The sequence below is a fragment of the Diorhabda sublineata genome, chromosome 9 (assembly GCF_026230105.1).
Source record: "Diorhabda sublineata isolate icDioSubl1.1 chromosome 9, icDioSubl1.1, whole genome shotgun sequence".
In the NCBI taxonomy this organism is placed as follows: Eukaryota; Metazoa; Arthropoda; class Insecta; order Coleoptera; family Chrysomelidae; genus Diorhabda; species Diorhabda sublineata.
In genome coordinates this window covers 8,673,632-8,701,128 of record NC_079482.1, presented here as the reverse complement: position 1 = coordinate 8,701,128, position 27,497 = coordinate 8,673,632, and the positions used below count along the sequence as shown (strand labels likewise).

General features: G+C 33.2%; 3 protein-coding genes across 3 annotated transcripts in view; 1 reads left to right on the top strand and 2 right to left on the bottom strand.

Moving 5' to 3' along the window:
- LOC130448761 (transcription initiation factor TFIID subunit 13) overlaps positions 1-8,340 on the top strand; it is a 35,187-nt gene extending 26,847 nt beyond the window's left edge. The window contains exon 4 of the mRNA XM_056786268.1: positions 8,196-8,340. Coding sequence (XP_056642246.1) covers positions 8,196-8,272 — 77 coding nt within the window. The 3' untranslated portion in view covers positions 8,273-8,340. The remainder of the gene's footprint in view (positions 1-8,195) is intronic.
- Positions 8,341-16,369: 8,029 nt separating this feature from the next.
- Positions 16,370-17,059, bottom strand: LOC130449001 (TBC1 domain family member 5 homolog A-like). The gene has a single exon (XM_056786633.1). The coding sequence runs from the start codon at positions 17,057-17,059 to the stop codon at positions 16,370-16,372; it is 690 nt and encodes a 229-aa protein (XP_056642611.1).
- A 2,233-nt stretch (positions 17,060-19,292) lies between these two features.
- LOC130448998 (general transcription factor II-I repeat domain-containing protein 2A-like) lies at positions 19,293-20,294 on the bottom strand. Its single transcript, XM_056786631.1, has one exon. It carries the CDS (start codon positions 20,292-20,294, stop codon positions 19,293-19,295), a length of 1,002 nt encoding a protein of 333 aa, XP_056642609.1.
- Between the last annotated feature and the right edge of the window lie 7,203 nt (positions 20,295-27,497).

Sequence of the window (27,497 nt, the reverse complement as noted above, 5' to 3'; positions counted from 1 at the left end):
TCTGGCCAAGTAAGGTTGAGGAGGGATAAATATTGTATAATTTTGGATTATAGGATATAAATGGAAAAATTCATAGATTTTCGGTTTGGAACATGGGTAGCAAAAATTATTTTAGATTTGGAAAATTTACTTGTGAGCCCAGAAAGAGATAATACGTTAAAATTTTATTGAATTTTGGGATTTGTTCTTCTTTATAAATAGTACTCAAGTATTTCATCATTTATAAAATTTCTTGACTAGATATTATTGAATTATGAATCGTATTTAATTTAGAAAATGTTATTGCGTTTTCAATATTATCAATCAATGTAATCAAACTTTGACAATCCAGATTAATCTGTGAAATTGTACTGTGAAATGTTATAAAATTATTCAAAGTTATTATTTTATTTTCTATCGAAATGGGAAATTTCTCTAAATTGTCAGAAACTTTCTGTTGATTATTCCATAGAGTCGTAATCGATTTATTATAATGATCAATTAATTTTTTATGTAATGATATTTGTAAATTAACTTCATGAATTATGTGTTTTTGATTTTGTTGTAAAACATTTATAGCATTATCATATATTTCTTCATCATCTGAATCTAGAGTTCCAAAAAGCCATTTATCTATTTTTCCTACTGCATTTATTAATCCTCTTTTTAATCTTAAATGTGGATAAATATTTTCTATCTAAGGTATTATTCAAAATTTTCGTTCTACTTAGTGATTGTTCGGCTAAATTAGCTTATTAGTTATTTACTTCCGTAATTTCTATGTCTTCTGTCTTAGTCGTCTTGTAAAGTAGTGGTAATATTAATACTGTTGTCAGCTTCATTATTCTGTAACAATTTTTCTGTTTTAGTTTTTGGTTTTCTGATTATGTTTTTGTGATAAGTTCCTTTATTTGTTTCTAATAATATACCAGAGTCTTTTACGATTTCTGCCTTTTTAAATTAAGGTAATTTTTTATCTCGGAATTTTGTTTTTATATAAGCTGTATTTTGATTTTCATAGGAAGGGGGATCATTTCTATTTTCATTTCTCTTATTAATTATTTTTTCTTTAATATTAACATTTCTATCTTTAATTTTTTCAAATAATAATTTTGATGTTTCTTTGTGATTTTGTATATAATTAAGGATTAAACGACTTACCTTAAGGATGTTCAATCCTAATTATACGATATTGGACACGTCCTCCTAGAACACCCTGTAGTAATACTCCTAATCACTTATCACGCGCAAGTTTAAAGAAAATGATTCACCCTCTCGTCGATCCTGCCTGGCTCGTTTCGTTCGTGTGTCATTATACTTCGCCTCTGTACTAAGATCGCCTCTGGGGCGGGTGTACTATTACCTTTCGTATTGACAACCCAAGTCACTTGCTTCCTGGGTGGGTTTGTTCTAGGAGGACGTGTCCAATATCGTATAATTAGGATTGAACATCCTTAAGGTAAGTCGTTTAATCCTTAATTATACTTCTATTGTACACGTCCTCCTAGAACACCCTGTAGACGTTTAGAGAAGATTGTAGAGGCGATCTTGACCAGAATAAAAATAGTCTTATTACAGTTCTATTCATTTTTATTTCCCAGAAAAGTAACATTTGTGTAACAAAAAAGTACATCCCAAAAATTTTAAATCTAAAATTAATTATAAACCCTTTTCGTTTTTAGTCTTATTAATACTATGAACTAACATAACATACTTGCATGAATGAACAAAACATTATATATTTTTGTCATAGGATGCAAAACCGAACAAAAACTTTTTCATTTGTTTTTTATTAAGTTTTCAATATAATTAGAAAACGTTTCTGTGCCTACCAAAGGCCTGTTATAGAATTTACAAAAAGTATCTGACTTTTCAGACCACCCAGCTGCACTTATTATGCTCTCGATATTTACCCCAGATCTAAGGGCAGCCGAAGAAGCAGCGTGTCTGGTACTGTGCCCTTTAAATTTTTTAGTGTCAACTCCCCCCATTTTTAATCCATTTTTGATCCAGCGACTGAGGGTTTGAGTCGTAGCACAATGATATGGTCGTTTGGCAGTTAAAATAAGGTAGTCTTCGCTACCCCTGATACTTTTTGTTCGTTCGATATAGTGTAGAATGGTAGAGCAAACGCAAAGCGCTGGATTATCCCTGAAGAAGGAAAACTTTAAGAGTGGTTGAGGTTTTTTCGGCCCCGAGGTTTTCACAATATCTGATATTTTTATTTGTATTCCTGTATCCGAGCTCACAATATTACTTATTTTTATTTTAGAGAAGGTCTGCACCCTTTGGGCTGTGGTCAAGGCTAACAGTACAACTAGCTTTACTGAAAGTTGGCTCATATCAAGAGTATGCAATGGGTAAAGTTTTTCTAACATAATTAGTACCGGAGATGGGTCCCAAGTCTCGTCGTATCTTGGAAAGCTTGGGCGAGTTTTAAAAACCCCTTTCATAAACCGTTCCACAGTGTCTGATTTCCCTGCTTCTGAGATAAGATTTATTGCAGACTTGTGAGTGTTGATGCTCGAATAGCTTGAGCCATTTTGAAATTGTTGACTTAAAAACTCAAGAATATTGTGAACAGTAGGTTGAAAAATTTTTTGCTTATTCCCTTCGAAAAATTCCCACCATTTTGAATATGTTGTATTATACTGCTTGATTGTATTCTCACTAAGAGATTTAAGCATCAGGTCTGCGGCGTTTCCTGATATATTTTTCATTTTGAAGGCTTCCCTGATAAAATCGCGGCTCCCAGGGTAAGTCGGGGCCACAGTGGGTGAGGCTTTCTGAAAGGGGATAAAAGCAAATTAGGACTTGGGTGTAATCTAATTAGTGTGGAACTCATGAGACTTTCTAGTTTTGGAAACCATGGTTGGGATTTCCATATAGGGAAAACTACTATGCATTCTGCTCTATCGGCCTCTATTTTACTTAGAACTTTCGGTAATAAGACGAACGGGGGAAAAATATATCCTTTAATATTCTCCCAAGAGAGTGTAAATGCATCAACATTTTGGCTTTCGGGGTCAGGGTGCCAAGAAACAAATTTTTTGCACTTTTTATTAAGATAGCTAGCAAATAAGTCTATTTCTGGGCAACCCAATTTTTCAACAATTTGTTTGTAGGCTTCGACATTCAATGAGTATTCTGTATCTATTTCTTTGGATCTCGAAGCTTTATCTGCCAAAACATTGCTCTCCAAGACAAAAAATGTCGCTTTTAATTCTAAGTAATTAATGTGCCTCTGTTTTTCATATGAATCCCAGAAACCATTTGCATTTTGACCATTGTAAAAAGCCCCCCATCCTGAATTGGACGCGTCTGTAAACAACGTATGTGTGTACTTCGGAATTGCAATGCTATTTTCGCAATCTTTTATATTATTTAACCACCACAAAAATTCACTTTTCAGTTTGGGAGATATTTTCATAATTTTATCATAATCTCCACCACTGACTTTCAGAGCTAAATATTTTTCCCTCTCGAATTGTTTTGTGTGAAGCCACCCGTACTGGACAAATTGAAACCAAGTGACCGACAAATTTGGAAAAATCTCTAATTTTTATTTTTCGCTTTTTTAAGATTGCTTTTACCATAGCAGTAATTTTTGATTTTTTATCTGTAGTTGGACGCATTGTCATTTTTTGTGTGTTAAAAATGAATCCTAGGAATTTTATTTCTCTTTTAGGAGAGAGACAACTTTTTTCTTTATTTACTACGAAACCAAGCCTTTGAAGAAGACTACATGTCTGATTTATATTATCCCGGCATTCTGTTTTACTTTTCCCAATGAGCAATGTGTCATCTAAGTAAATTACAGAGGACAGACCTTTCGCCCTTAAATGTTCAATAGCTGGTTTTAAAATTTTGGTAAATGCGTAAGGAGCAGTGCCAAGGCCAAAAGGAAGACACTGGAACTCTAGAATTTTGTTTTTGAATTGAAATCTAAGATACTTTCTCTGCTCAGTGGCTACGGGTATCGAGAAGTATGCGTCTTTTAGATCAACTAAAGCTAGATAGCAGTCCTGTGAGATAAGATTTTTTGCCGTTCTGTTGTTTTCCAGTTTGAAGTGGGGCGGTGTTATAAATGTATTTAGTTTTTTAAGGTTAAGTATAAACCTGTCGTTGCCGTCGGGTTTCTTTCTTAAAAAATAACTAGATAAGAATTGCCCATTACATTTAGTCACTTCTTTGACGGCTCCCATATCAATAAGTTTGGTAATGCTGTCTGAATAAGACTTTTCTAGTTTCCCACTTAAATTTGGGGTTTTTTAGGCCTCTTTTGAACAGGAGTTGCATTAAAAGGTATTCTGTAACCTTTAACCCAACCTAGAATTTTACCGTTGGTTGTTATTTTCTCCCATTCCTCGAAGAAAAGCCTTATTCGTCCAGCCAGTTTTGTGTTAGAGGTTACCTCTATATCTGACGACGTCTGTAGGAGCTGTGCTCCTGTCTCCGATTTTTCGGAGCCTCTCTCTCGTTCCGGCGCTTGAAGGTCATGGCTTTGCTGGATTTGACTGCTCTCCTCCCTTCTCTGTTTTGTTGTGTCTTCCATCGATCTTTGGAGGCGTAGGTCTTCAGGTTTTTTGAAGTCTGGGGCTTTAGTTCCTTTGCTGCAGTCTCTATATTTTTGGCGGACTTACATTTTTCGCCAAAGTCTTCCCCAAAAAGAGTGGAGTCTCTTAATTGCATAGATGCCACTTTCTGCACCTTTTGATTAAAATTGTGGTACAGTAAAAATTTTCTGTGGTTGGTAATGGCGTGGTGAACCGCGTAGAGCATTTTTCCCGCTTCCACCATATTGGTAATATTTGGATCGGGGTCTTCGGCACTATGTTTTGTCTGGACTTCAGGGTTATTTTTTGGGGCTTCCAACAAGGAGCAGTTGCTCGGTACAAGGCTGTTTTCAAAAAGTTTAGCTTTTGTTTCCTTGTCTATGCCATTCTGGAGATAGCTTTTCCAGCGGTTGGCCAACTCTGAGGATATTTCCGGTCCATAAATTTTTTCCTCAGTCGGATCCTCCCCAAGAATGGTTTTAATTTCTCCCATTCTAGCGCTTTTATCCGAAGTAGTGCCGGAGCTAGAGGAGTTGCTATCCGCGTATGAAGAGGATTCAGATTCTGAACCTGTTGAAGAAGGCCTGTGTTAATACGTATTGTGTAGGCATAACGTTTGTATTGTCTTAAAAAAGACTGTAAAATAAGCGGATATCTGGTTATTTTAGAATTTTGAGCACCATAATAATATATTAGGCACCATTTTGTTTAATATTCTTGTAACGTATTGGAAGTACCAACGTACAGAATCATATGTTGCCACGTCACGCTGACCGTTGCTGATGCGAGACTCGGCGTGCATAAGTCAAAAACTATGCTGGGTTATCCTGGCTTTTTTTTTTCATGTGTCTACAAGATAGACTAACCCATGCCGAATATATTAATCATACGATTAATATATGGTGTCTCTTTCGCTGCTTTTCTAAAACATACTTGTATTTGTAATAACTGTTAACTTACTTGAATCATATTCCCTTAGTTTTTCCTCCAGTCTCTTCATTTTCCTTCGAATACCGGAAATCACTTTCTGTTTTCTTTTCTCGGCTTTCTTTCCTTTCGCCATTCTTTTAATTCTATGCACAATCACTTTTAAAACTGAAAACACCGTTGGAATAAATTTTTCGCTACTGATAAGAACACGATATTCGTTTTTTGCGTTGTTTACCTGCACGAAATAAGCGCAAGAAGTATAATGACACACGAACGAAACGAGCCAGGCAGGATCGACGAGAGGGTGAATCATTTTCTTTAAACTTGTGCGTGATAAGTGATTAGGAGTATTACTACAGGGTGTTCTAGGAGGACGTGTACAATAGAAGTATAATTGGATATTATTAGATGATCGTCTAAATCAAACGGATCGGGGTTATTTATATGACCTTTAATAATTTCAAATGGTGTAAATTGTGTTACAGAGTGAATCGAATTATTATATGCCAATATTGAATGTTTTATCAATTGATTAAGTGTTAAATCTTTGTTATTTTCTCTTATACATCTGAATTCAATAAGACTAGAATGAAAACGTTCTACAGGTGAATTAGAATTACTATTCTTAGATGTTGTATAATGTAGTTCAATTTTGTGCAGTTTGCAAAAATCTTGCAGGTCGTTATTCTTGAATTGAACCACAATCAGCTGTAATTTTGTAAGATAAACCGTGATGAGTAACATAATTTAATATATTATCAACAACTGAGGTTCCATTCACACTTGACATTGAATATGCTTGACCGTAAAGAGAGAATGCATCTATTATAGTTAAATATGACTGATTTGCTATTTTAAAAGTGTCTATATGTATGTGTTCGAATGGTTTACTGGCTGTTGGGGTTAAATTGAATTTAATTACTGGGGGATTTCTATCATATTTATTTTTTTGACATATTTCACAATTATTAACAAAATTTTCTAAATCTTCTAACATTTTAGGCCAATAATATTTTTCAGTTAATCATTTCTTTAATTCGTTAATTCCTCTGTGTCCTTTTTTGTATATGCGATAGTATTCCAGTTTTTCTTTTTGTTCTTCTTCGGTCAAAATATCTTTGACGACATTTATACAATGAATAAATTTAAATGCTGCATTTTTAAAATATTTTTGTACTGTAGCTATAAATCGTTCTGGTTTTAAGGGTTCTCTAAAGTATAATGCGTAAAGTTGTTTAGGATCAATATATTCTTTAACATACTGAATTATGTTATTTTCTAAATCTCTCTTAGATAAAATTACATATATACGAGTATTATCAAAACATTTTTCTGTCTTTGTTCTTATATTATTTACTTCGCCACTTGTTATTAAAATTTGATGTTTATAAGTGTTCAATGATCTATTTGAAATTGGTATTTCTAATATTGGATTTTCTAAGGGGGAATGTATTGTTTCTACGTCGGTATCTTTGTTTAATGGTGGTCGTATTTGAATGTCTGATATAATATTTATTTTATCAATTGTTGCATTCGTTATGTTTTCATTCTGTATGGTTTCTTCGACATCATCTAAATATGATAAATCAGGTAATAGGTCATCATTTATTGGTTCAAAATCATTTGGTAAATTATCAATTTCTCTTTGAATTATTGAATCTAGATAATCAATGTTAACATTTAGTGATTCTGTTTCTAAGGCATTTATATCGCAATCTGGTTTTATTCTTGATAATGGGTCTGCTACTAAATTAGATTTTCCTCTTAAGTATTTGATTTCATAATCATATTCTTCCAATTTTAATCTCCATCTAACTAATCTTGAATTTGGTTTTTTGAGTGACATTAACCACTGTAAAGGTTTATGGTCTGTATATATAGTAAATTTTCTTCCAAATAGATAAGGTCGATAGTATTTGCATGCCCATACAATTGCTAATAATTCTTTTTCTATCGTCGAATAATTTGTTTCTGCATCATTTAATGTTCTTGAGGCGTAAGAGATTGGGTGTCCCTCTTGAGACAATACCGCTCCTATTGCATACTTTGATGCATCAGTTGTCAATTAAATTGTTTATTAAAGTCTGGATAAGCTAATATAGGTTCTGACGTTAAAAGTTGTTTACAAATGTTAAAACAGTTAATGAATTCCTGTTTGTGTTCTACTTTTTTATCTTTTTTAAACATGTCGTCATTGGTTTTGTGATTTTGCAAAATTTTTAATAAATTTTCTATAGAATCCTAATAGTCCTAAAAATGATTTGATTTGTTTTTGCGTGTAAGGTATAGGAAAATTTTTTTTTGGGTTGGGTTTAATGCCTTCTGGTGTAAAGATATGTCCGAGAAATTCTACTTCTTCTACGACGGGCTTCTCTTAATTTGTAAAATACTGCTTGTAAATTTTGCATGTGTTCTTGTAGGCTAGTACAAAATATTATAATATCGTCCATGTATACTAAACAAATTTTGCTTTGTAATTCTTCCAAAATTTCATCTATGATTCTTTGAAATGTGGCAGGTGAGTTCTTTAATCCGAATGGCATTCTGAGAAATTCATAGTGTCCATTGTCTACGCTGAAAGCTGTCTTCTCTATTGAGTCTTCTGACATTTGAATTTGGTGGAAGCCACTCGCGAAATCTAACGTCGTAAAATATTGGGCTCTTTCTAATTTATCTAATATGTCGGTAATGTTCGGAATTGGATTACTAATCTCCATTTTTGTTTTCCAGACGCATCTAATTTTTTACTTACAATCCATATGGGTGAACTCCAAGGGGAATATGAGGCTCTTATTATACCTTGTTAGGTTTAAATGTGCGTTGTATAGAGTGTGTTAAATAAAATTATTTATTGGAACAAAATGACTACAATAATTCTTTATAATAATAACTAAAAACTTAATTCACTCTGTCGACCATGCTTTCGACACCACCTTCAGTCTGTCTACTCAGCTTCCCGCTCTCTTCTTCTTTTTTGTATATGAAACACATTTTTCAGGTTTGACCACAGAACTATATTGTTTGTCAATATTAACACCCTCCCTCAAACCTATAAAATGTGAGAAATGAATTTAAAACATATAACACTTTTTCATCACAACAAATTTAGTAAACTTTTCATTTGTTAACGCTTTAGTGAATACATCCGCTAGTTGCTTAGTAGTACATAAGTATTCAATCCTGACAATATTTTCATTTATTAAATCTAATACAAAATGTAACTTAACATCTATGTGTTTACATCTCTTGTTGTTTTCAAAATTTTGCAGTAGTTTAATGGCACTTTGGTTATCTTCAAATAAACATACTGGTAAATCTAAAGTAAGATTTAAATCTTCTAACAAGTTTTTAATGTAGAGTAGTTGACATGATGCAACACATACTGCCACAAATTCAGACTCTGTACTTGACAATGTTACAAATGGTTGCTTCTTAGAGCACCAAGAAATAATATTATTGAATAGTTTAAAACAATAACCACTTATAGATTTTCTATCTAAAATATCATTGGCCCAGTCTGCATCACAGTATCCAACTAATTTACTGTCACCTTTGTAAAAATGCAATTTACAATTAACGCTAAACTTTAAATATTTGAGCACTCTTAGAAGATGTTTGAAATGTTCGTCACTAGCGCAATCTTGAAACTGCCCAAAGAAACTAATACTGAAACAAATATCAGGCCTTGTGCCCATCATTATATACATCAAACTCCCCAAAAGTTCTTTAGAAGGTAATTTTGTTTTTTGTCTTTCTTCACATCTTTTTAAATTCAAATTTTTTTCGATAGGAGTTTTGACCTTCTTACAATTTTCTACATTGAATTTTTTTACTAAGGTGTTGATAGCAGAAATCTGATCTAAAGTCATGACTCCACTTTTCTGATTCCTCTGTATTTTAATACCTAAGAAATCAAATTCATCATTAATACTTTTTTTTATTTTGAACGTTTGACATAGCTTTAACTTAAGTTGATTAAGAAAAGTAGAATCATTGCACGCAATCAAAATGTCATCAACATACAGAAGTAAGTAGCATCTTCTGCTTTGATCAAGGAAACTATATAAGCAGTAGTCAGATTTTGATCTTTTAAAATTCAAGTTTGAAGTTTGAAGGTTTCATTCCAAGCTTTGGGTGCTTGTTTGTTTTAGTCCATATATTGCCCGATTTAGCATACAAACCTTATTTTTATCAGCAACTGTTACTTTAAGACCTTCAGGTAATTCCATGAATATTTTCTCTTTAACTTTACTATGTAAGAAAGCATTTTTAACATCCAATTGTTCCAAAAGTAAATCATAGTTATTGCAAATACAAATTAGGATTCTTCTTCAAGTGGAAAGCCTTGCTACTGGCGCATGTATCTGTCCAAACTCATTGAAATTATTTTGTTCAAATCCTCTTGCTACTAATCTCGCTTTATAACTAAAATTACCTGCACCGTCATCCTTAATTATGAACACCCATCTGTTGCTTATTATATCCTCATTTTCTGGTCTTTCAACCAACTTCCATGTGTTATTATAGTTTAATGCATTTAGTTCATCTTCAATAGCTCTCTCCCAGCTTGGCCAATTTGAAGTTTTCTTCGCTTCTGTGTATGATTTCGGGACATCTGATATTTCGGAGATTAATGCTAAACAACTTACATCTAATTCAAAGTCATTGAATCTTAATGGTAACTTCACTTGTCTTTTAGGCCTTTCTTCTTCAGTACTATTTTCAACATTTTCAAGAATATTTTCTCTTGATTCTTGAATTCTGTCATTTAAACTAAGATTTTTTACTTCTTTTTCTTTACTATATTCATCTTCAAACTCTTCATTTTCAGCTTGAATATTACAATTTTTGTTTTCTTCTAAAGAGAAACAGCTTTCATTGAACAAAACATTTCTGAAATGTATTACTCTATTTTCCTCTTTATTCCAAAGTTTGTATCCATTTTCTGTGTATCCTATGAATCTGCATTTTTGACCTTTTTCATCCAGTTTATTTCTTAATGAATCAGGAATTCTTGTATATGCAATACAACCATTGTAAAATAATTACAACGGTGTTTTATTTTTAACTAAGCATGATTGAGTTCTATTTGTAATATAGGCGGCTGCAAGGATAGCATCTTCCCAAAATATTTTGTCCATGTTTGCTTGGATTATCATAGATCTCGCCTTGTCCATCAGGGTCTGATTCATTCTTTCAGCAACTCCATTAAGCTGAGGAGTATAAGGAGGAGTGTAAGATATTTGTATTCCCTTTTCAGAACAAAAATTTTGAATATTTTTAGAACGATATTCTCCACCATTATCACATCTAATTTTAGATATCCTTCTTGTGCAAAACAAAGATGCCACTTTTGCTTCATAATCTTTTAGACTTCTAAATACCTCATCTTTATTTTTGATAATATAAACCATTACAAACCTGGAATAGTCATCAACAAAAGTTACAAAATATAAATTATCATTTCGAGAAACTGGTTTAATTGGACCACAAACATCCGTGTGTACAAGCTGTAATACTCTACTTGATCTAGATATCTTTGAGTAGTACGGAAAGCATTTTTGCTTACATCTTACACACACATCGCATATGGTCTCCACTTCTGAATTTTCAAACTGCATCCCATCCACTAAATTCAAGTTTTTAATTTTTAAAAGTGAATTGTAATTTAAATGACCATACTTGAAATGCCAAAGTTGCTTATCTTTACCGTTGGCTGCCAAGTTTGCAAATTCATTATTGTTATGCATAAAAATTATTTTATATAAATTGTTACATCTTGCGCCTTTAACAAACACAGTTTTTCCTTTCTTTATAATGATTTTACCATCGACATAAACAATTTCAAAACCGGCTTTTTCTATTGAAGAGATTGATAATAAATTCACTCTTAAATTTGGCACACATTGTACATTTTTTATTGTTATCGGCACATTTTTATTTTCTACTTTACTTATTGCTTCAATGTCTCCGATACAAGTAGCTTCCATGAACTTACCTTCTTCTGCCAGCTGTATTATTTTAGGTTCTGTGAATCTATGCATATTCACCAACAGATCTTCTCTATTAACATAATGGTGTGTTGCTCCCGAATCTGCATACCATTCTGTCTTGCTTGTCTGAAAATCTCAGATTGCACAAAAAGCTATAGAATCATCTTCAGGTTCATTGTCGACCTCTGTTTTGGAATAACTAGCTCTATTGATGTCTTGACTCTGTTTATTATTCTTATTTCTAAAACACTGCTTCGCCTTATGTCCCATTTTACCACACACATGACATTTTATACCACAAATACTTGCAGAGTGCCCCATTTTACCACATTTAAAACATTTCAGTACCTTTTGCGCTGCATTAAATGAAGAGGGCACCTCGCCAACATTTTTAAGACTTTTATCAAACTTTTTATTTACTGAAAACTCTAGAAGCCTTTGTTTGACAAATTCTAGTTTGAGATCATCATCCGACATGGTTCGTAATGCTGTAACTACATTTTCAAATTCTTGTGGCATTGACAATAATAAGAAACATGACATATCAGATTCTTCAAAAGAGCTTCCTAAATTTTTGAGTTCTCTAAAAACTCTGTCACATAATGAGAAATGATCTTTTAGTAAATAAAATTTGGAACATGTACCTTTTTTACTAAAAATTGACTCTAATTTTTGTATCATCTCATATGCTATCTCTGTTTCTTTCACATATTCTAGGTGAGTATCTGCTACACTTTGTATAATCACCATACAGGCTTTGTTATTTTTCTTTTGCCAATCATCATTCCTATTGCTTTGTGGTACTTCTTTTAGGATATCACTTAAATCCATTGCTTTTAATACGGAGTTTAACCGAAATTTCCAATTATCAAAGTTATCTCCATTAAATGGAATGATTCCATGCTTGTTTTCCATACTCGCCATTTTTTCCTTTTTGTTATAGCAGTGCTCCGCAACGTTTTTTTATTCGTGGCACACCAAAAGCTTTTTCTGGTTTTCACGGTACACCAAATTTAATAGGTATAAATATAATAAAACAACACGTATACACATCAGAAAATAATACATTGATTAATATTTTAATTCGTTTTATTTTACATATTTAAGGTATTATATGTACATAACATATATAATTAATTACAAAACTACAATAATACAAAAAAATAGGCAAAAAGGGTAATTAATGTGATACTTGAGCTTGTTTCAAGGAACACAAGTATTTTATATTGGGCTCGATATTTGATAGTGCAACTCGAAGTTCTTGATCGAGATTTTTTAAGCAAGACCGCTTATCATTTTGAATTAAAACAAGTGTCGAAAAGCTTTGTTCGCATGAATATGTTGTTGAAAAGGGGATTAAAATTGAAATAGCCTGTTTTGAAATTTGAGGATATTCATTCTTAACCGAAATCCAGAAAACATCCAATGGAACTTCTCCAAAATGTAGTTTTAACGTCCCGTCGTTACTCAGTTCAATAAACTCTTCTTTAAATTTAAGAGAAAATGCATCAACAGATTTTTTTTGCATTAGTTGCAAAAGGATTGCGAATCCAATCATATTCTTCACTTTTAATCGAATGAAAATAGTAGTCGAATTTATTTTCCAGTGTTGTTAAATGGGATTGGGCCAGATCGATAATTAATTGCCTATTTTCAATTATTGTATTATGAACCCTTGGAAACGTTTCTAAAGAGTTGTTACTTAGTTCATTCTGCCAAAGTTCCAGTTTATTTTTGAACCCTTGCAATTTGTCGGAACAGGTTAATAAGTTTTCATTCGGACCTTGCATTTTTCTATTAAGTTCATTAAGATGGTCGAAAATGTCAGCCATATATGCAAGTTTGGCGATCCAACTGTTATCTTCGAAGTGCTGGCCGAGTTCGGGCATATTTTGATTTAGTAAAAACTGATGCACTTCACAGCGAAGTTCAAACAATCTAGCCAACACTTTTCCTGGGGGTAACCAACGTACTTCAGTATAAAATAATAAAGATTTATGTTCTGAACCCATTTCTTCACAAAGCATTTCGAAAATTCTTGTATTTAAAGCTCTTGATTTAATAAAATTTATAATTTTGATGCATTAATTCATACTTTTTAAAAGTTGTTCTGGTAAATTCTTCACCATCAATACTTCCCGATGTATGCAGCAATGTGTAAATTGTATTGCCGGATTTTGTTGTTTTACATAGGCAACAAAACCCTTTATGTTACCAGTCATTGCTGCGGCGCCATCAGTACAAATACTCATGCAGTTACTCCATTGTAGATTATGTATTTTGAAGAAATCATCACTTACTCGAAAAATATCCTCTCCAGTAGTTCGTTCGGAAAGTTTTTTACAAAATAAAAAATTTTCTTTTATGCAATCTTCGTCAACAAAACGTACAATTGCAATTAATTGTGCTTGATTTTTAATATCCGTTGACTCGTCAATTTAAAGAGCAAAATTGTTAGCTGCGATCAATTTCAAAATAAGCGTGTTCAAAATATCTGTTGACATGTCGCCAATACGTCTTTTAATAGTTTCAGCTGACAGTGAAACCTTACTCACTTCCTGAACCTCTTTAGGTCCAAACATAACTCGCACAATTTCCATACATGCTGGTTTAATAAGTTTTTCTCCAATAGTATGAGGTTTCTTTTCACGAGCTATTAATTTTGCAATGTAATAGCTAGCTTCTAATGCTTTATCGGAAACAGATACGGTCGAAATTTTTTTTGTTTTAAATTTTGAGCCAAAAACCTTTGAAAATATGATATTTCCTTTTTAGCACAATTCGGATGTTTTGAAGTTAGATGGCGATTTAGTTTACTGGGCACTATTGAATCGTTTGTTAATTGTTCGTTGCAAATTACACATAATGGTTTCGGAGCCGCTTCATCGCCGCACCAATAAAAGCCATAACGAATGTAGTCTTCGGAGTATTTTCTATTCACAATCTTTCTTTCTTAGCAATACTGCTTGTGCAAGGTTCATCATCTTCTGCCGGAGAAGTAGATTGTTTTCCAAATAAAAATTTATCCATATTGAAATGGGCACAAAAATAAATCACGTTAATAACAAACACGAATGGTTAATTTATAAACTTCTGCGATTTAATTTATAGGGGTAAGAAGTGATCTGGTTGTATGTGTCCAGTAGAAATTCGTATCTAACACTGACAATATTATATTAGGTTCGTTCTAAATCCTAAACAACGCTGTCTGCTGACTATTGAATTCTGCGCAATCACTATTTTTCAGGAACATTTTTAGCTAGAGCCGTATTCGCAAATTTAATCTACCACAATACAAGTTCGATCTAGTTGCTACGGCGTTTGAGCTCTTGTTGTAACATTGTATTTATGCTTGAAAATGTAAAGTTTTCAGTACGACCTAGACTACAGAGTCCATCTTCTATTTACTTCTATTGACATCCATTTCTTCTATTGTGTGAATACATTATAGCAAGTGCTAAACAATTGTTATTTTATTTATGGTTTTGCATTGAAATATAATAAGTATATACAATTCGTTTTTATAAATTGTAAATTTGTATTAGAGTACATTGCATTAAAATAAATATGTTGTGTAATTTCAAGCGGCGGCACACCTGTGTTTCAGCGGCGGCACACCGGTGTGCCGTGGCACACCGGTTGCGGAGCACTGTGTTATAGTAACCTTCTTTTAATTTTCCACTTTTAACACACTCCCTCTGGGCCCATAACCAATGTTAGGTTTAAATGTGCGTTGTATAGAGTGTGTTAAATAAAATTATTTATTGGAACAAAATGACTACAATAATTCTTTATAATAATAACTAAAAACTTAATTCACTCTGTCGACCATGCTTTCGACACCACCTTCAGTCTGTCTACTCAGCTTCCCGCTCTCTTCTTCTTTTTTGTATATGAAACACATTTTTCAGGTTTGACCACAGAACTATATTGTTTGTCAATATTAACATACCTTTTTCTAACATTTCATTAATTTGTTTTTGTACTTCTTCTTTATGTATGTACGGGTATCTATAAGATTTTACATGTACCGAAATTTCGTCAGTTGTTTTTATTGAGTGTTTTATTTTAGATGTAAAAGTTAATGGATCTCCTGGTTTTAAAAAGATATCAGAAAATTTTTGTACATAATTTAATTATATTTTTTTTCTCTTCATCGTTTATATGGTTGGTTCGAATTATTATATCTATTATATATTGATTATATTTCTGTTGATTGTTAATTATATTTTCGCTAATTATTTTTTCATCTTCTTTCAAATAGTTAAAATTATGAATTTCATATTGGTTTGTTTCAAATGGATGGACTTTAAGAGGTTCATTTAAAGTTATAGAGATTGTTTTAAATGTTTCATTTATTATTTCGACTATAGCATATCCACTTTGTGCTACTGTTAATTTTTCTGGTATATAGACTTTTCCTAAGTGTGTTTTATTTACTAATATTTCTCCATTTACTATATTTACTGGTAATGATTTTAATAATTTTTCGGTAGGTCCAATGTCAAATGAGAATTTTATATCAGTTGGTTTCCTAAATTTTATTGGAATTGAAACTTTTTTATTATTTAATTGTTTATTAGTGAAATCAATATTTAACTGCATTTTGATCATATCTTCTATTCCTAGTATTCCGTCAAAAGTCATGAAAATCATATAAAATAAAATCTATTGTGCCATTATAGTTAAATTCTTTAAATACGGGGATTTCTGCTTGATGTCTAATTATTTTACTGTTTAGCGATGTCCGAATCTCTACATTTGAATGATATATACATTGAGGATAATATTTTTCAACAATTGAAGGTTTTAATATTGATTTGTTACTTCCTGTATCTATTAATAATTTTAATTTTGGATTTTTGATTTCAATATATGGTAACGGGTTATTTGCTGCAATGTTTATTTCAATTATTTTTGATTTTTCTTCCGATGCTCTTTTCGAAAATTTACGGTTTGATCATTATTTTCTTCTAGCTCAAATAAGTTTTGAAAGTTAATTATTTCTTTTGTTTCTTCGTCGTTATTGTTACAATTATTATTATATAACTCTTCTGATGTAAAATTTGGTCGTTCATTTCTTGATTGGAAATATCTATTATTACTCGTATTATTATTATTATTATGATTAATTTTTACATGTCTACTGGGTCTATCAGTAAAATTTCTCGATGTCGTAGACATCGGTTCTAGTCTTGGTAAACGGTTTACAGGTATTTGGTTTGGCCGGAAAACGTTTTTCCTAGTGCCAAACACCTGCGCGTTTGTTGGATACTTTTGTATCTTTTGTGGTATAGGATTTACATTTATCAGTTGACTAGGACAATTATTATAATTATTGTTGTTATTATATCTTTGATTGTTTTCATAGTTATTTCTGTTATAATTATTATCATAATATTGTCGGTAAAAAGAATTGTAATTGCTATATTGGTTATTTATATTATTTCTTATTTGGTTCGTTTGAACATTGTTATTATTATTGTTATTGTTATGTTTAACTCTGGGCTCATAAAATTGAGCATAGAGTTTTTCAAAATTTTCGAACTCGTCAACATAAGCCATAGCATCTTCTAGCGATACAGGCTTTTTTAAATACATGTCATTGCGTATGATGCCTGAACATCCTGCTATAAAGGTGTTCAAAGCTGTTTTTTCGCAATGGTTTATTTGAATTTTTTGTCAATTTCTCCTAAATTTAAATTATTACTGATTCTTTGGATTGTTTGACTTTTCAGCAATTGAAGTCTATTCCCAAAGGCTATCAGACTATCATTTTTAAATGGTCGTGTTCTTGTTAGTTCTTGTAATATGCAGTCTAAATCACGTCTGTCTGCAAAGCATTGTATCAAAGCGTCTTTTAGTTTGAACCAGGTATTTAGTTCAATCTTATTTCCTACCATCATTTCTGCTTTATCAATTAATTTTTCCTAGATATATTCCAAGACTTGATCATTATAGACCGAATACGTCTTTATTAAATTTTCACATCTGTGAATTTATTTAAAGTATTTATATTTCCGTCGTACGGTTTGATATTTTCTAGTGTTAATTTTAACAATTCCCAATTTAGGGTTTTTGGACTTGAAGTTGCCATTTTTTCGGAATCTGAATTCTTTTTTAAGCTTAATTTACAAATTGTATTTAATAAGTTATCTAAATCGTTAATAAAAATTATATATTCAAAATTATTAGATTATCTCTTCCTTACTCAGAATTTGATAAGGATATATAAAAAAGGAATAAAAATAAGGAAACTTGGCACTCACAGCTATCTGAAGTCCTGAAATTCCTCGTTGAACACGTAGATCTAGTGCTGCTGTACTGAAGTACGTAGTCGGAATTTTGTATCGCACTTTGCGTGAAAAATCGCGACCGCACTAATCCGAATGACTGCGCCAATTATAATTTTCGGTTTTCGAAAATTATATTTAAAAATTTATTTTACACAAAATTACAATAAGTTGAATGAATATAATTAATCTCACAAGCGAACTAACTGATATTCATTGAATGAACTATATATTCAAGAACGATACATATATTCATTGCCAAGTCGTTTACAATCATTTGTATTTATAATAAAATAATTGCTGATAAAGTGTTTATAATATTTAATACAATTGCGTTTTATATAAATGTCCTAGAATTTTCTCCATGTAATTTGAGAGAGCCATCATTTCACAGGACGGCTAGTAGCGTCAGAGCCGCTCGCCCAGACTATTTGTCCTACTCACGACGTCACATAGACTTTTCATGCTCATGCTCGAAAGCACTTATCGTTCCGCAAACACTAGTTGCCCTAGTGTTTATGTTTCGGATACCGTGTACCAAGTTTGATTGAAAAAATGTAGTTTATAACATTTAATTTTATTTTTACTAATATTGTATTTGTTCAAATTCAATCTATATAACTAATACAAAAGCCTGCGGGGCCTTTTTATATGCACGTATGCACTCCCAGGAACCAGGAAGACTGGTATAATAATCAGATACATAAATAATAATACAAATGTTTGAAATGTGGACTCGTAGATATTTCTTGAAAGGCCCCAAATTACTTCTGGATGTGTTGTATGTCTAGTTGCAATAGCATAGCGGTTTCGCGATTTAAAAAGTTTGATTTCATACTTCAATACTTGCGGGGCTCCAAACTTTAAAACAGGGGTGTCCAACTTGCAAGGCACCAAGGGCCAAAACTAAAACCTTTGATGTGGTTGCAAGCCATATAATAATTTTGTTAAAGTAATAACAAAATAATGTAAGGTATAAAAATGATTAAAACAAAAAAGAGTATTATTTCTTTTATTGCTCATCGAGTACGTTTTTGTAAATGAATCGAAAATTTATACATATTTTTTTTGAGAGCTAAGTGAAAAATTGAAATAATAATAAAAAGTTATATCTAATGTGAAGCCTGTGGTCGATTGGCTTCATCCACCAATGAGGAAATGTTCACCTCCATTTCAGTTGTAGACAGTCTCAGGAGATGACGTAAGGAAGAATCGGTGAGGTTGCTTTTGTTGTGGTTTTTAATGTACTTCATGGAGGAAAAGACACTTTCATATGTATATGTGCTTCCGAACATTAATTTAATCTTCAGTCCAAAATCTCGCAGATTTGGAAATTTCTCTTTAGACAGTAATTTGAAAAATTCAGGTCCCCTTTCTTGTCTGGTGATTAGGAACATGTCAGCTTGAAGGTCACATAACTCAATTTGTAAGTCGGGTGGTTGATCTTCAATGATTGCTCCAATAGGATTATTATAAAGCAGTAAACTGCTTTTGAGACTTTCGATTTCTTCAAATCTTGTATTGAATTCATCAATAACTTGTTAAATTTGTGAACTGCAGCATGAAAACTCAATATTTTCCTCACTATTGAATTCTTCTGCTAGTTGCAGACAGCTAGGGAAGTATGTCAGGTTGTTCTTTTCCAAAGCATGTTTAAACACGCTCAGCTTATTCCTAAATCCGTTTATTTTTCCGATTAAATCTGAAACCGCCTGGTTTCTTCCTTGAAGACTTAAGTTTAGACTGTTAAGATGATTAGTCAGATCTGTTGAAAAAGCTAACTGTCTTAAGAATTCTGGATCCTTAAGCTTTCTTTCCAGTTCAGTTGTGTCCGATGAAACGTATTCATTGAGGAATGCAGGGATTTCCTTCCTTATGGCAAAAAACCGTTCCATGCACTTTCCTGCACTCAGCCACCTTACATGGTTGTACATTAGCAAGTCTCCATACTGATCCTCTGTTTCCACTAAAAACTGCCTAAGTTGCCTGTGTAGAGGGGATCGATTTCCACCTCTAATCTTATTTATAATCTTACTCACGGTTTGAAAAACTTGATTTTGCTTGACTGATTTTCCACATAAAGCTCCCTGATGTATAATACAATGGATTGCAGGACAAGTAACACCATTCTCTCGAAGCAGACCCACTAATCCAGTTTTTTTACCTGTCATTGATGGGACCCCGTCTGTTGCTATGGCTGAACATTTATCGAAACCTCCAATTCTATCAACTGCTTTCTTCACAGCCTCATAGATGTCTTTTCTTTTAGTCGTTCCATAAAGAGGGCAGATATCAAATAACTCCTCTTTACTGGTAAAATCGTCAAAAGTTGTACGCACAAATATTAGGAGCTGACTAACATCTGATTGATCAGTGCTTTCATCCAGACAAAGTGAGAAATATGAACTTTTTTTAACTAGGCTAAGCATAGACTTTTCTACTTGCTCACCCATAGCAACTATCCTTCTTTGTATGGTTTGATGTGAAAGTGGCACTGATTGAAATTTCTCCGCCATTTTAGAATCTTCAAAAGCTTTGGCCATTTCAACGGCACACTTTTTAATTCAATTGCCATCAGTAAAAGATTTTTTTTGCCTTTGCTAGCTCAAACGACATGGCATAAGATGCATGCAAAGAATGCGTTTGAGAGTGTGATATTTTACTGAACATACCAGTTTGCTGTTTAAGCTTTTTCTTTCAATCTGCAACTAGAGCGCCGCGCGGCACAAAATTTTCCTTAATTCGGTCTTCTAAACTTTTTGTTATGGAAGAAAGTATGCTTTGTGTTTCAAGAATTGAATTATCGCCTTTCTCTTATGTCTGTATTTTTGTGTGAATGGTGTGCATAATTGAGTGTATAAGGAACAGGTATGCTTCCGAGAGAGGATTTTCGAAAAACTGTTTAATTAAAACAGGTGGCCTTTCTATGCTTTCAAAATAATTAAGTAAAGGACGGTAGAGCTTCAGAATTCGCTCGATAGCTGGAAACAAGCTTAGCCAACGCGTTTTGGAATGATACAGAAGCTGTTTATATTCGACCTCAGCGGTTTCGCAGAATTCTTTAAGAGCTTCGGTTCGTACTGTTTAAATGGAAAAAAAATATAAATTTTTAAGACGATGGATTCAATGTCTACTGCCAGTAAATCACATCCGTGGTGCACTGCGTTGTTAATGACATGTCCAGAGCAACCCACACCAACCAAGTTTGGGTTTAGATTTTCCTTCAGCTTGTGGAAAACATTATTTGTTCCATATCTATCTATCCCACCGAAGTTTGTATTGCAAATATCTCCACCAAAAGCAATACATTTAGACAAGAGAACATGCCGGCGAAGCTGTGTTATTATCAGTTCGGTAATAGTGTCAGATGTCTCGTTTTTAATGTTTTCAATTTCAAGCACCTTAGTAGTGATTCCATTTTTTTTACATAAAAATATTGAATAACCAGCGGGAATAATTTTGTGCTTCCGTGATTACTAGCATCAGTAGCCACACTTATGAATGGTACATCTTGTAAATCAGTCTTAAATTGTTCAACCGACAAAGGGCTCAGCACTCCGGTGGCGATCGCAGTTGCTTTTGTTCGATTGCACGTAACTTTTTTTGCAGTATCTGATGTCGAAAATAATTCGCGCTTGAGAGCACAAGTGCAATCCAATGAATTAAAAGACATATGATGACTTACTGTACGATAGACGAGAGCGCCTTCCGCTGCTGAAATAAGGAGGTCTCGATGTCGATCTCACAAAATATGCTGCAATATTCGAAGTACTTGACTGATTTTTAAATTTGTTTTGTGTTTCAGCGTACTTAAATGCTCATTTAGGTCTGTAACGCCTTTGTTTGCGATTGAAATACTCGTAGAACAAACGACACAAAACGCTTCCCAGTCATATCTTCCTTTTTTAAACATCGGAAACTTACTTTCCAAATCACTGTTAAATAGGCATTTACGCTTAGGCATTTTGGTGTCTAATCTGAAAAGAATAAAATAAGTACCTAAAAATATAGTTAATAAAGAATTTCGATAAATAAACAAAGGGATAAAATTAGAACTATAACAATTACTAGCCACCCACGACTTTGTTAGTAAAAAAAGCATATTTGAAAATCTATAGAAAGAATACAAAATTCTAAGCAAATAAAAACTAAACTTTCAAAAAGCAAAATGATACTGCATCTTGACTTAATATTATTATATTTTTGGATAAAAAGTAGCTTAAGTACCTACTTACTGGGGATATAATCATACATAATTTACGCAATTTCAGCCTAATCTGTTCGTGTAAAAAGGTTACAAAAATAGATAGACTTATTTTCATATGTATAATCGAAATGTGGATAGCATTCAGAAGAGCAGTGTCGCACTACCTGTAAAAATTAAACTAGGATATTTAAGAAAAATATTCTTTGCTTACCACATGTACCTACGTAAGTTCACCCGCTTAACTGGAACGACGCGATGTCTGCATTCATCAAACCGTCGCTGCGGAGTGCGGGACGCGCGTCGTGAATTCGAACGAACGAACGGCGGACCGTGGCTACCACGACGGGAGGGGTGGGGGAACGGTGAATATACTTGGTTCGTCGGTTGATCGTGGTATGCGAGCATAGATAGTGCGTGACTCGCGGGCGGCATAATTTTTTTTAAATTTTTTTATTTAAAAACCCGGTCTACAAATGAAAACTTCCCCGAACGCTCCCCGGATGCCCTCTAAACTAGGACAAATCCGGGGAAACCCGGACGGATGGCAACCCTACACACACTCCACGATTGTTTGCAAACCTTCAACAGATTTTAAATATTTTTCAAAGGATGTTAATTTTCCTTTAATAGAACCACGTTTTTTAGTTAGTAGTTTAAGCTCTGTGTTATCAACTGGAGTAGACATTTTTATTTATTTTTGTTTTCACTACACCCAAACGATTTAAAAAAAGGAAATCAAATGACATAAATGTTTGCAAATAATATTTCAATTATGTTACCTGCTCTCATTCAAACTGCTGTGAACGTTACGGAATGGTAAAAATAGGACTCACCGCGCTTTACTATCGTCTTGGTATCGGCTTTGGAGCTGTTGCTTCGATAATTACGTATATTTATTTTCAATTGTTATTGAGTATAATGTTGATTTCTGCTGCCTTCCAATTGACTAATTAATCCGGCTTCGAAGGACCAATGATTCGTGTAAAACTGATTAAAAACACACTCGTTTTTGTGTTTTTTGACTTCATAGATGTAAATTTGAATCGTTACAAATAATAACACATTTGAAAATGTTTTTCAATCGAGGGAGAACCCTCTCTCTCTCACTTGTGTAGGCTTCTCAAATTCTCGACTGGTTGTGCCGGCCTTTGTATTCGCTTCACAAGGCTCGGTAAAAAATTGTTATGTCTTTCGCACAGGGGCGGCGTCAACAAACCGCATAAGTGATAATGGGGAATAATATTCCGATTTTTTCAGCAATCTTTCTCTGCAACTATGAACTGCGTCAATTTCTTGGAGGCAGGAATGGCCCGGAGTAGAAAACTTCATTATTATGGATTCCTTTTAATAAAGAGTGAAATTGCTGAAGACATTAGGGAATTCCTATTCTGGGGCGCGCAGCTGTCACAACATAGTATTAGAGATTTCAAGTTAGGATTGTCTCTGGATACAGCATCTAAAATTTTCAGCAAGGCACTTACAATGTCATTCCCGCTTCTACCCATAAGACTTTCGCTCCGGAGTGCGCAGTATTCTTATTTTGTGCTGGATAATATGGCAGTTAAATTGTAAACATTTAGTTTGCTTTTGTAGTAAAAATTGCTTACTTCCGCATGCGGACAGCACAAGACATCGAATCGAATCGAATACCAAAAAAGTATTGAGATTTTATCTATTTTTTTTTCCAAACGACATGCATTTTTCTCCTCAAGGTGTCTCTCGAATACGGATTTCTGTTCATCCCCCAATAAATTGTCTTCCTGAACTCTAATTCTCATTTCTTCACATAGATCGCAACGGTCCTTTTTGGGGACAAAAGAATGTAAATTAAATTCACTGCAGAATAAATTCCTATAAAAAGACTTTTTACTGGTGGTTTGTTGGAAGCAGCGCAAAGTTCAGTGTACAGCGAATACATTTTTTTATATTTAACGATTACTCCAAGTATTTTCGCTGCGTATTAGCCCTGCAGTAGTGACTAGTGAGTACTGTTGGTAAGGAACCTATGTGCATCTTGACAAAGTTCACATCCTCTTCTGGTATCTTGTGTTTAATATGTTTACCTTGGGTCGGTGTTTTAGGTATATTAGAAGAAATGTCTTTTTTGAGCTGTGTATACCAGTGTTTGGCTAATGGCTAACGTGCCCAAGTAGAACACTTTACAAACTTGAATGTTCTAACTTCCAACCTGAAAATGGTAGGTGAACGTCTGCCTTCTTCTACTATTATCAGCATTTTTATTGGTTCGGCGCTGTTGAGCACTGAATTGTCTTCCATGTTCGTTCAAAGTATAGTAATGCTCAAAAATATGTTTTCTTTCATCTTCTGTGATAAGTTGTTGGTAATTATACTTTCATTTCGTTTGGCAGTCTTTTACTTTTTTTATTCTTTTAGCTGGAACTATTTTTTTTTATTACTTCTTCCTTAAAGCATTTTCATGTTGTGTTAAGTTATTGACTTCCTATTCGTTTAGTCTAAAACTCCAATACGGTAAACTAATTTTTTCCGTCAAACAAAAATTTCCTTTTTCCTTTTCCTTTCAAGAATAAACGTTTTGTTAACTATGTCCGAGTTCGCAGTGTGTAACGATAAATAATAAAAAACTTACCTTAAATCTGTTAGACTCTCATTTTCAGAATCTGAATTTTCAAAATCATCCAATTTATTGTCCATGGTGAACAAAAAGGTACCTACAAATTTACAAATGATCTTATAAGAACGTTTTGTAATTGAAAAAAAAACTAACCTCACTTTTTTATTTTCGCTTATAAAAATTAATTTATTAGCTGTATCGATTCCGCAGCACGCTTAGTATATTGTCTGTTGAATAAGCCTCAAAATTATATAAAATTTACCAATAAGCCTTTCCTAGTTTCGTTAGTTACACTACTTTTTGCACTGCCGGATTTATCTCACTCATCCACACGCACGCAGAACAAAGTTGTATGCAAAGATTATATACACACAAAATTATTTACAATTAAAGACTTTGTGGACGAAACAAATGCAGCACATGAAGGATTCGTATTCCTAATGCCATGACTTCTTACCATGCCAAAGAAATTTTCAATAGCATCTTGATTTAAGTTTCTGGCACTCAAATATTTGAATCCTTCTTGCCCCAACTTTTGCCAAATGTACACAAATCCTTAATAGTGAATGGTAGTTCCTTAATTGATGGTGTTATTCATCTCCCCCTCTTTTTTGATGGGTCTATAAAATGAAATGAATTTAAAACTGGCAGTGCATTGAGCCAAGTATCTAGATGTTTGGATGTGGCAGTGATAACTCCCCTCAATTCTTTCCCTAAAGGAGGATTTAACAGATTTCCATTAAGGCTGTCGAACAATATATCCAAAAATAATAATAAATCTGCAGTTTCAGTTGCTTTGGGATTCAAGCAAAAGCGAGATTCTGTCTGCAACTCATTGCTGATCTCTGCACGAGTTTTCATTGTCGTTGCTACTGTCTGACTAAATACTTGCGTACAATTTTTCACCCTCATCTTAATTTTGTCTTTAAGAATGTGTTGATCCGTTAATTTGGGGAAGCTACTGAAAAATCCCATTTGTTTATCCGTACTATATAATTTTATAATGTGTAATATAGTATATTAACAGCGCTAGCATTAGTACATCCCAAATCACAAACTGACGCAACTATTTTCAAGCCAGTACTACTTAGTGCTCTCACAACTTTCTTAATAATTCTTACTAAATCCACAGTTTTTGTGGAATGCTCACAAAAATAAAATGCTATCGGTTGTTTACAGCTTCTACGTATACCTTTAACCATAAAAAGTAAAGCGTGATCAGCAAAGCCAGCTCTCCTATCCCCTTTTTAAAAATCAATTAACCCTTCAAAACAATATGACATCCGATTATATGTGAGCCCATTTCATCAAATATCAATACGCAATATTTATCAAGACTGACCATTTTCTCTACAATCCCTTTTAAGTGATTAAAAATAATTAATGTTCTTCGACTCGGTAAAGAAAATATTTTAGAAAGAAATCTGTAGCTTTTTCCACTATTCTTGTAACAGGATAGTGAAAATATCTTGTCATCTAAGGTAAATCTTCTTCCTCTAGATTTTAATTTTTGATTCCTTTGCTGTTGCATAAAAAAATTGTGAGTGGTTATATTTACATTTTTAAGCCATTTTGAATGTTCCAGATTTCTTTCTAACTATTTTATTATTGTTTTTGAACGATATTTTTGCGCTTTCTTAGCAACTGACTTCCACTGACTGACTTTACGGCGCAAAATATTAATGTTCCCGGGATAGTTTTCCTAGGTTGATTTCGATCTGAAAGGATATGAGTATACTCATCTGTCATAGTCGAGTGTCCTTCAAGTTTATCTGTTTCCATAGTCAATATTGATGGTTCATACATGATACTCTAAATTCATAACTTCAGAACTTCAGGTTCAAATCAAATTTATTTTATGGACAGTATACAATAGTTGTGGCTACAACTATTATATATGTATATTATATATATATATATATATATATATATATATATATATATATATTATAGGTAACAGTTTTTGATTATGTCATGCAGTTGTTTTACAAACTTTAAAAGCCTACCTTTGTACAAATACCCGGGTAGTTCAAATTCATGTGTGTCCAGTGGCAATTTGCGTCCATCTATAATAACGTTGCTTTCCCACATTTCCAAGTTGCTCGGTGCAACACAAATCTTGGATGATCTTTGACAACTCTGAGCTCACGAACTGGACGTGTTTTAAACGGACACTGTTTCCTGTATAAAGATGTCATATGTGTGGTCCAGCTTTTGAAGTAGCCTTGTGTCACTTGCAACACGTCAAATGGACTCGGCTTAACTCTAGCTGCCCGAAACACTTGGCAGTTCTACTACAGTCTTCTGTTTTATTAGTCCAAAATCTTTGTCACACTCCATGTAAGAGTGTTCCCGAATTGGAAAGGAATTTTTTACTGAATCCAGTTTTCCTTGAAAATGAACTAGGTGATGAATGAAGCGTATAGTTTTTGTTTTGGCCTCCACAGGAGTCGCAAAAGATTTCCAAATTCGTTACGCGGTGATCCAGAAAATTGTAAAGAAAGTGATGTAACATAGAACAAACTGGATCACTTCCGCCGACTGTCTCTGGGTATATGTAGAAAATACTTTGTGCAGTAGAAAGAACATGTATATTAAATGAATAGACGGACAGCTGTCTTTTGTAGTAAACATCGTTTGTAGTAATATTAGGAACTGGCAGGTTCTTTGCAAAATCCATGTATATAGCTTCTCGAGTTTCATCTGTTCTACTTGCAAATTTAGAAACTTTTTTCATTTTGTAAAACTGTAAAGCCTTCAGTTTATGCAACTTATTTCTGGTTTCCAGTCTTCTGATTCCAGCTTTAATTTGATTTAGTTCATTTCCTGATGTAGTCAGCAAAGATTTAATTTTTGCCAAAAACTCGTCACAGCTCCTGCTAGTGTCAGATCTGGGATACCCAAATGAAATGTTAGTGTTTCGAATATATCTGACGATGGGCTTCA

Excerpts from the sequence above, each read along its gene's own strand:
- LOC130449001 (XM_056786633.1), bottom strand. The coding sequence starts at position 17,059 with ATGTATTTAAAAAAGCCTGTATCGCTAGAAGATGCTATGGCTTATGTT.
- LOC130448998 (XM_056786631.1), bottom strand. The coding sequence starts at position 20,294 with ATGGCCAAAGCTTTTGAAGATTCTAAAATGGCGGAGAAATTTCAATCA.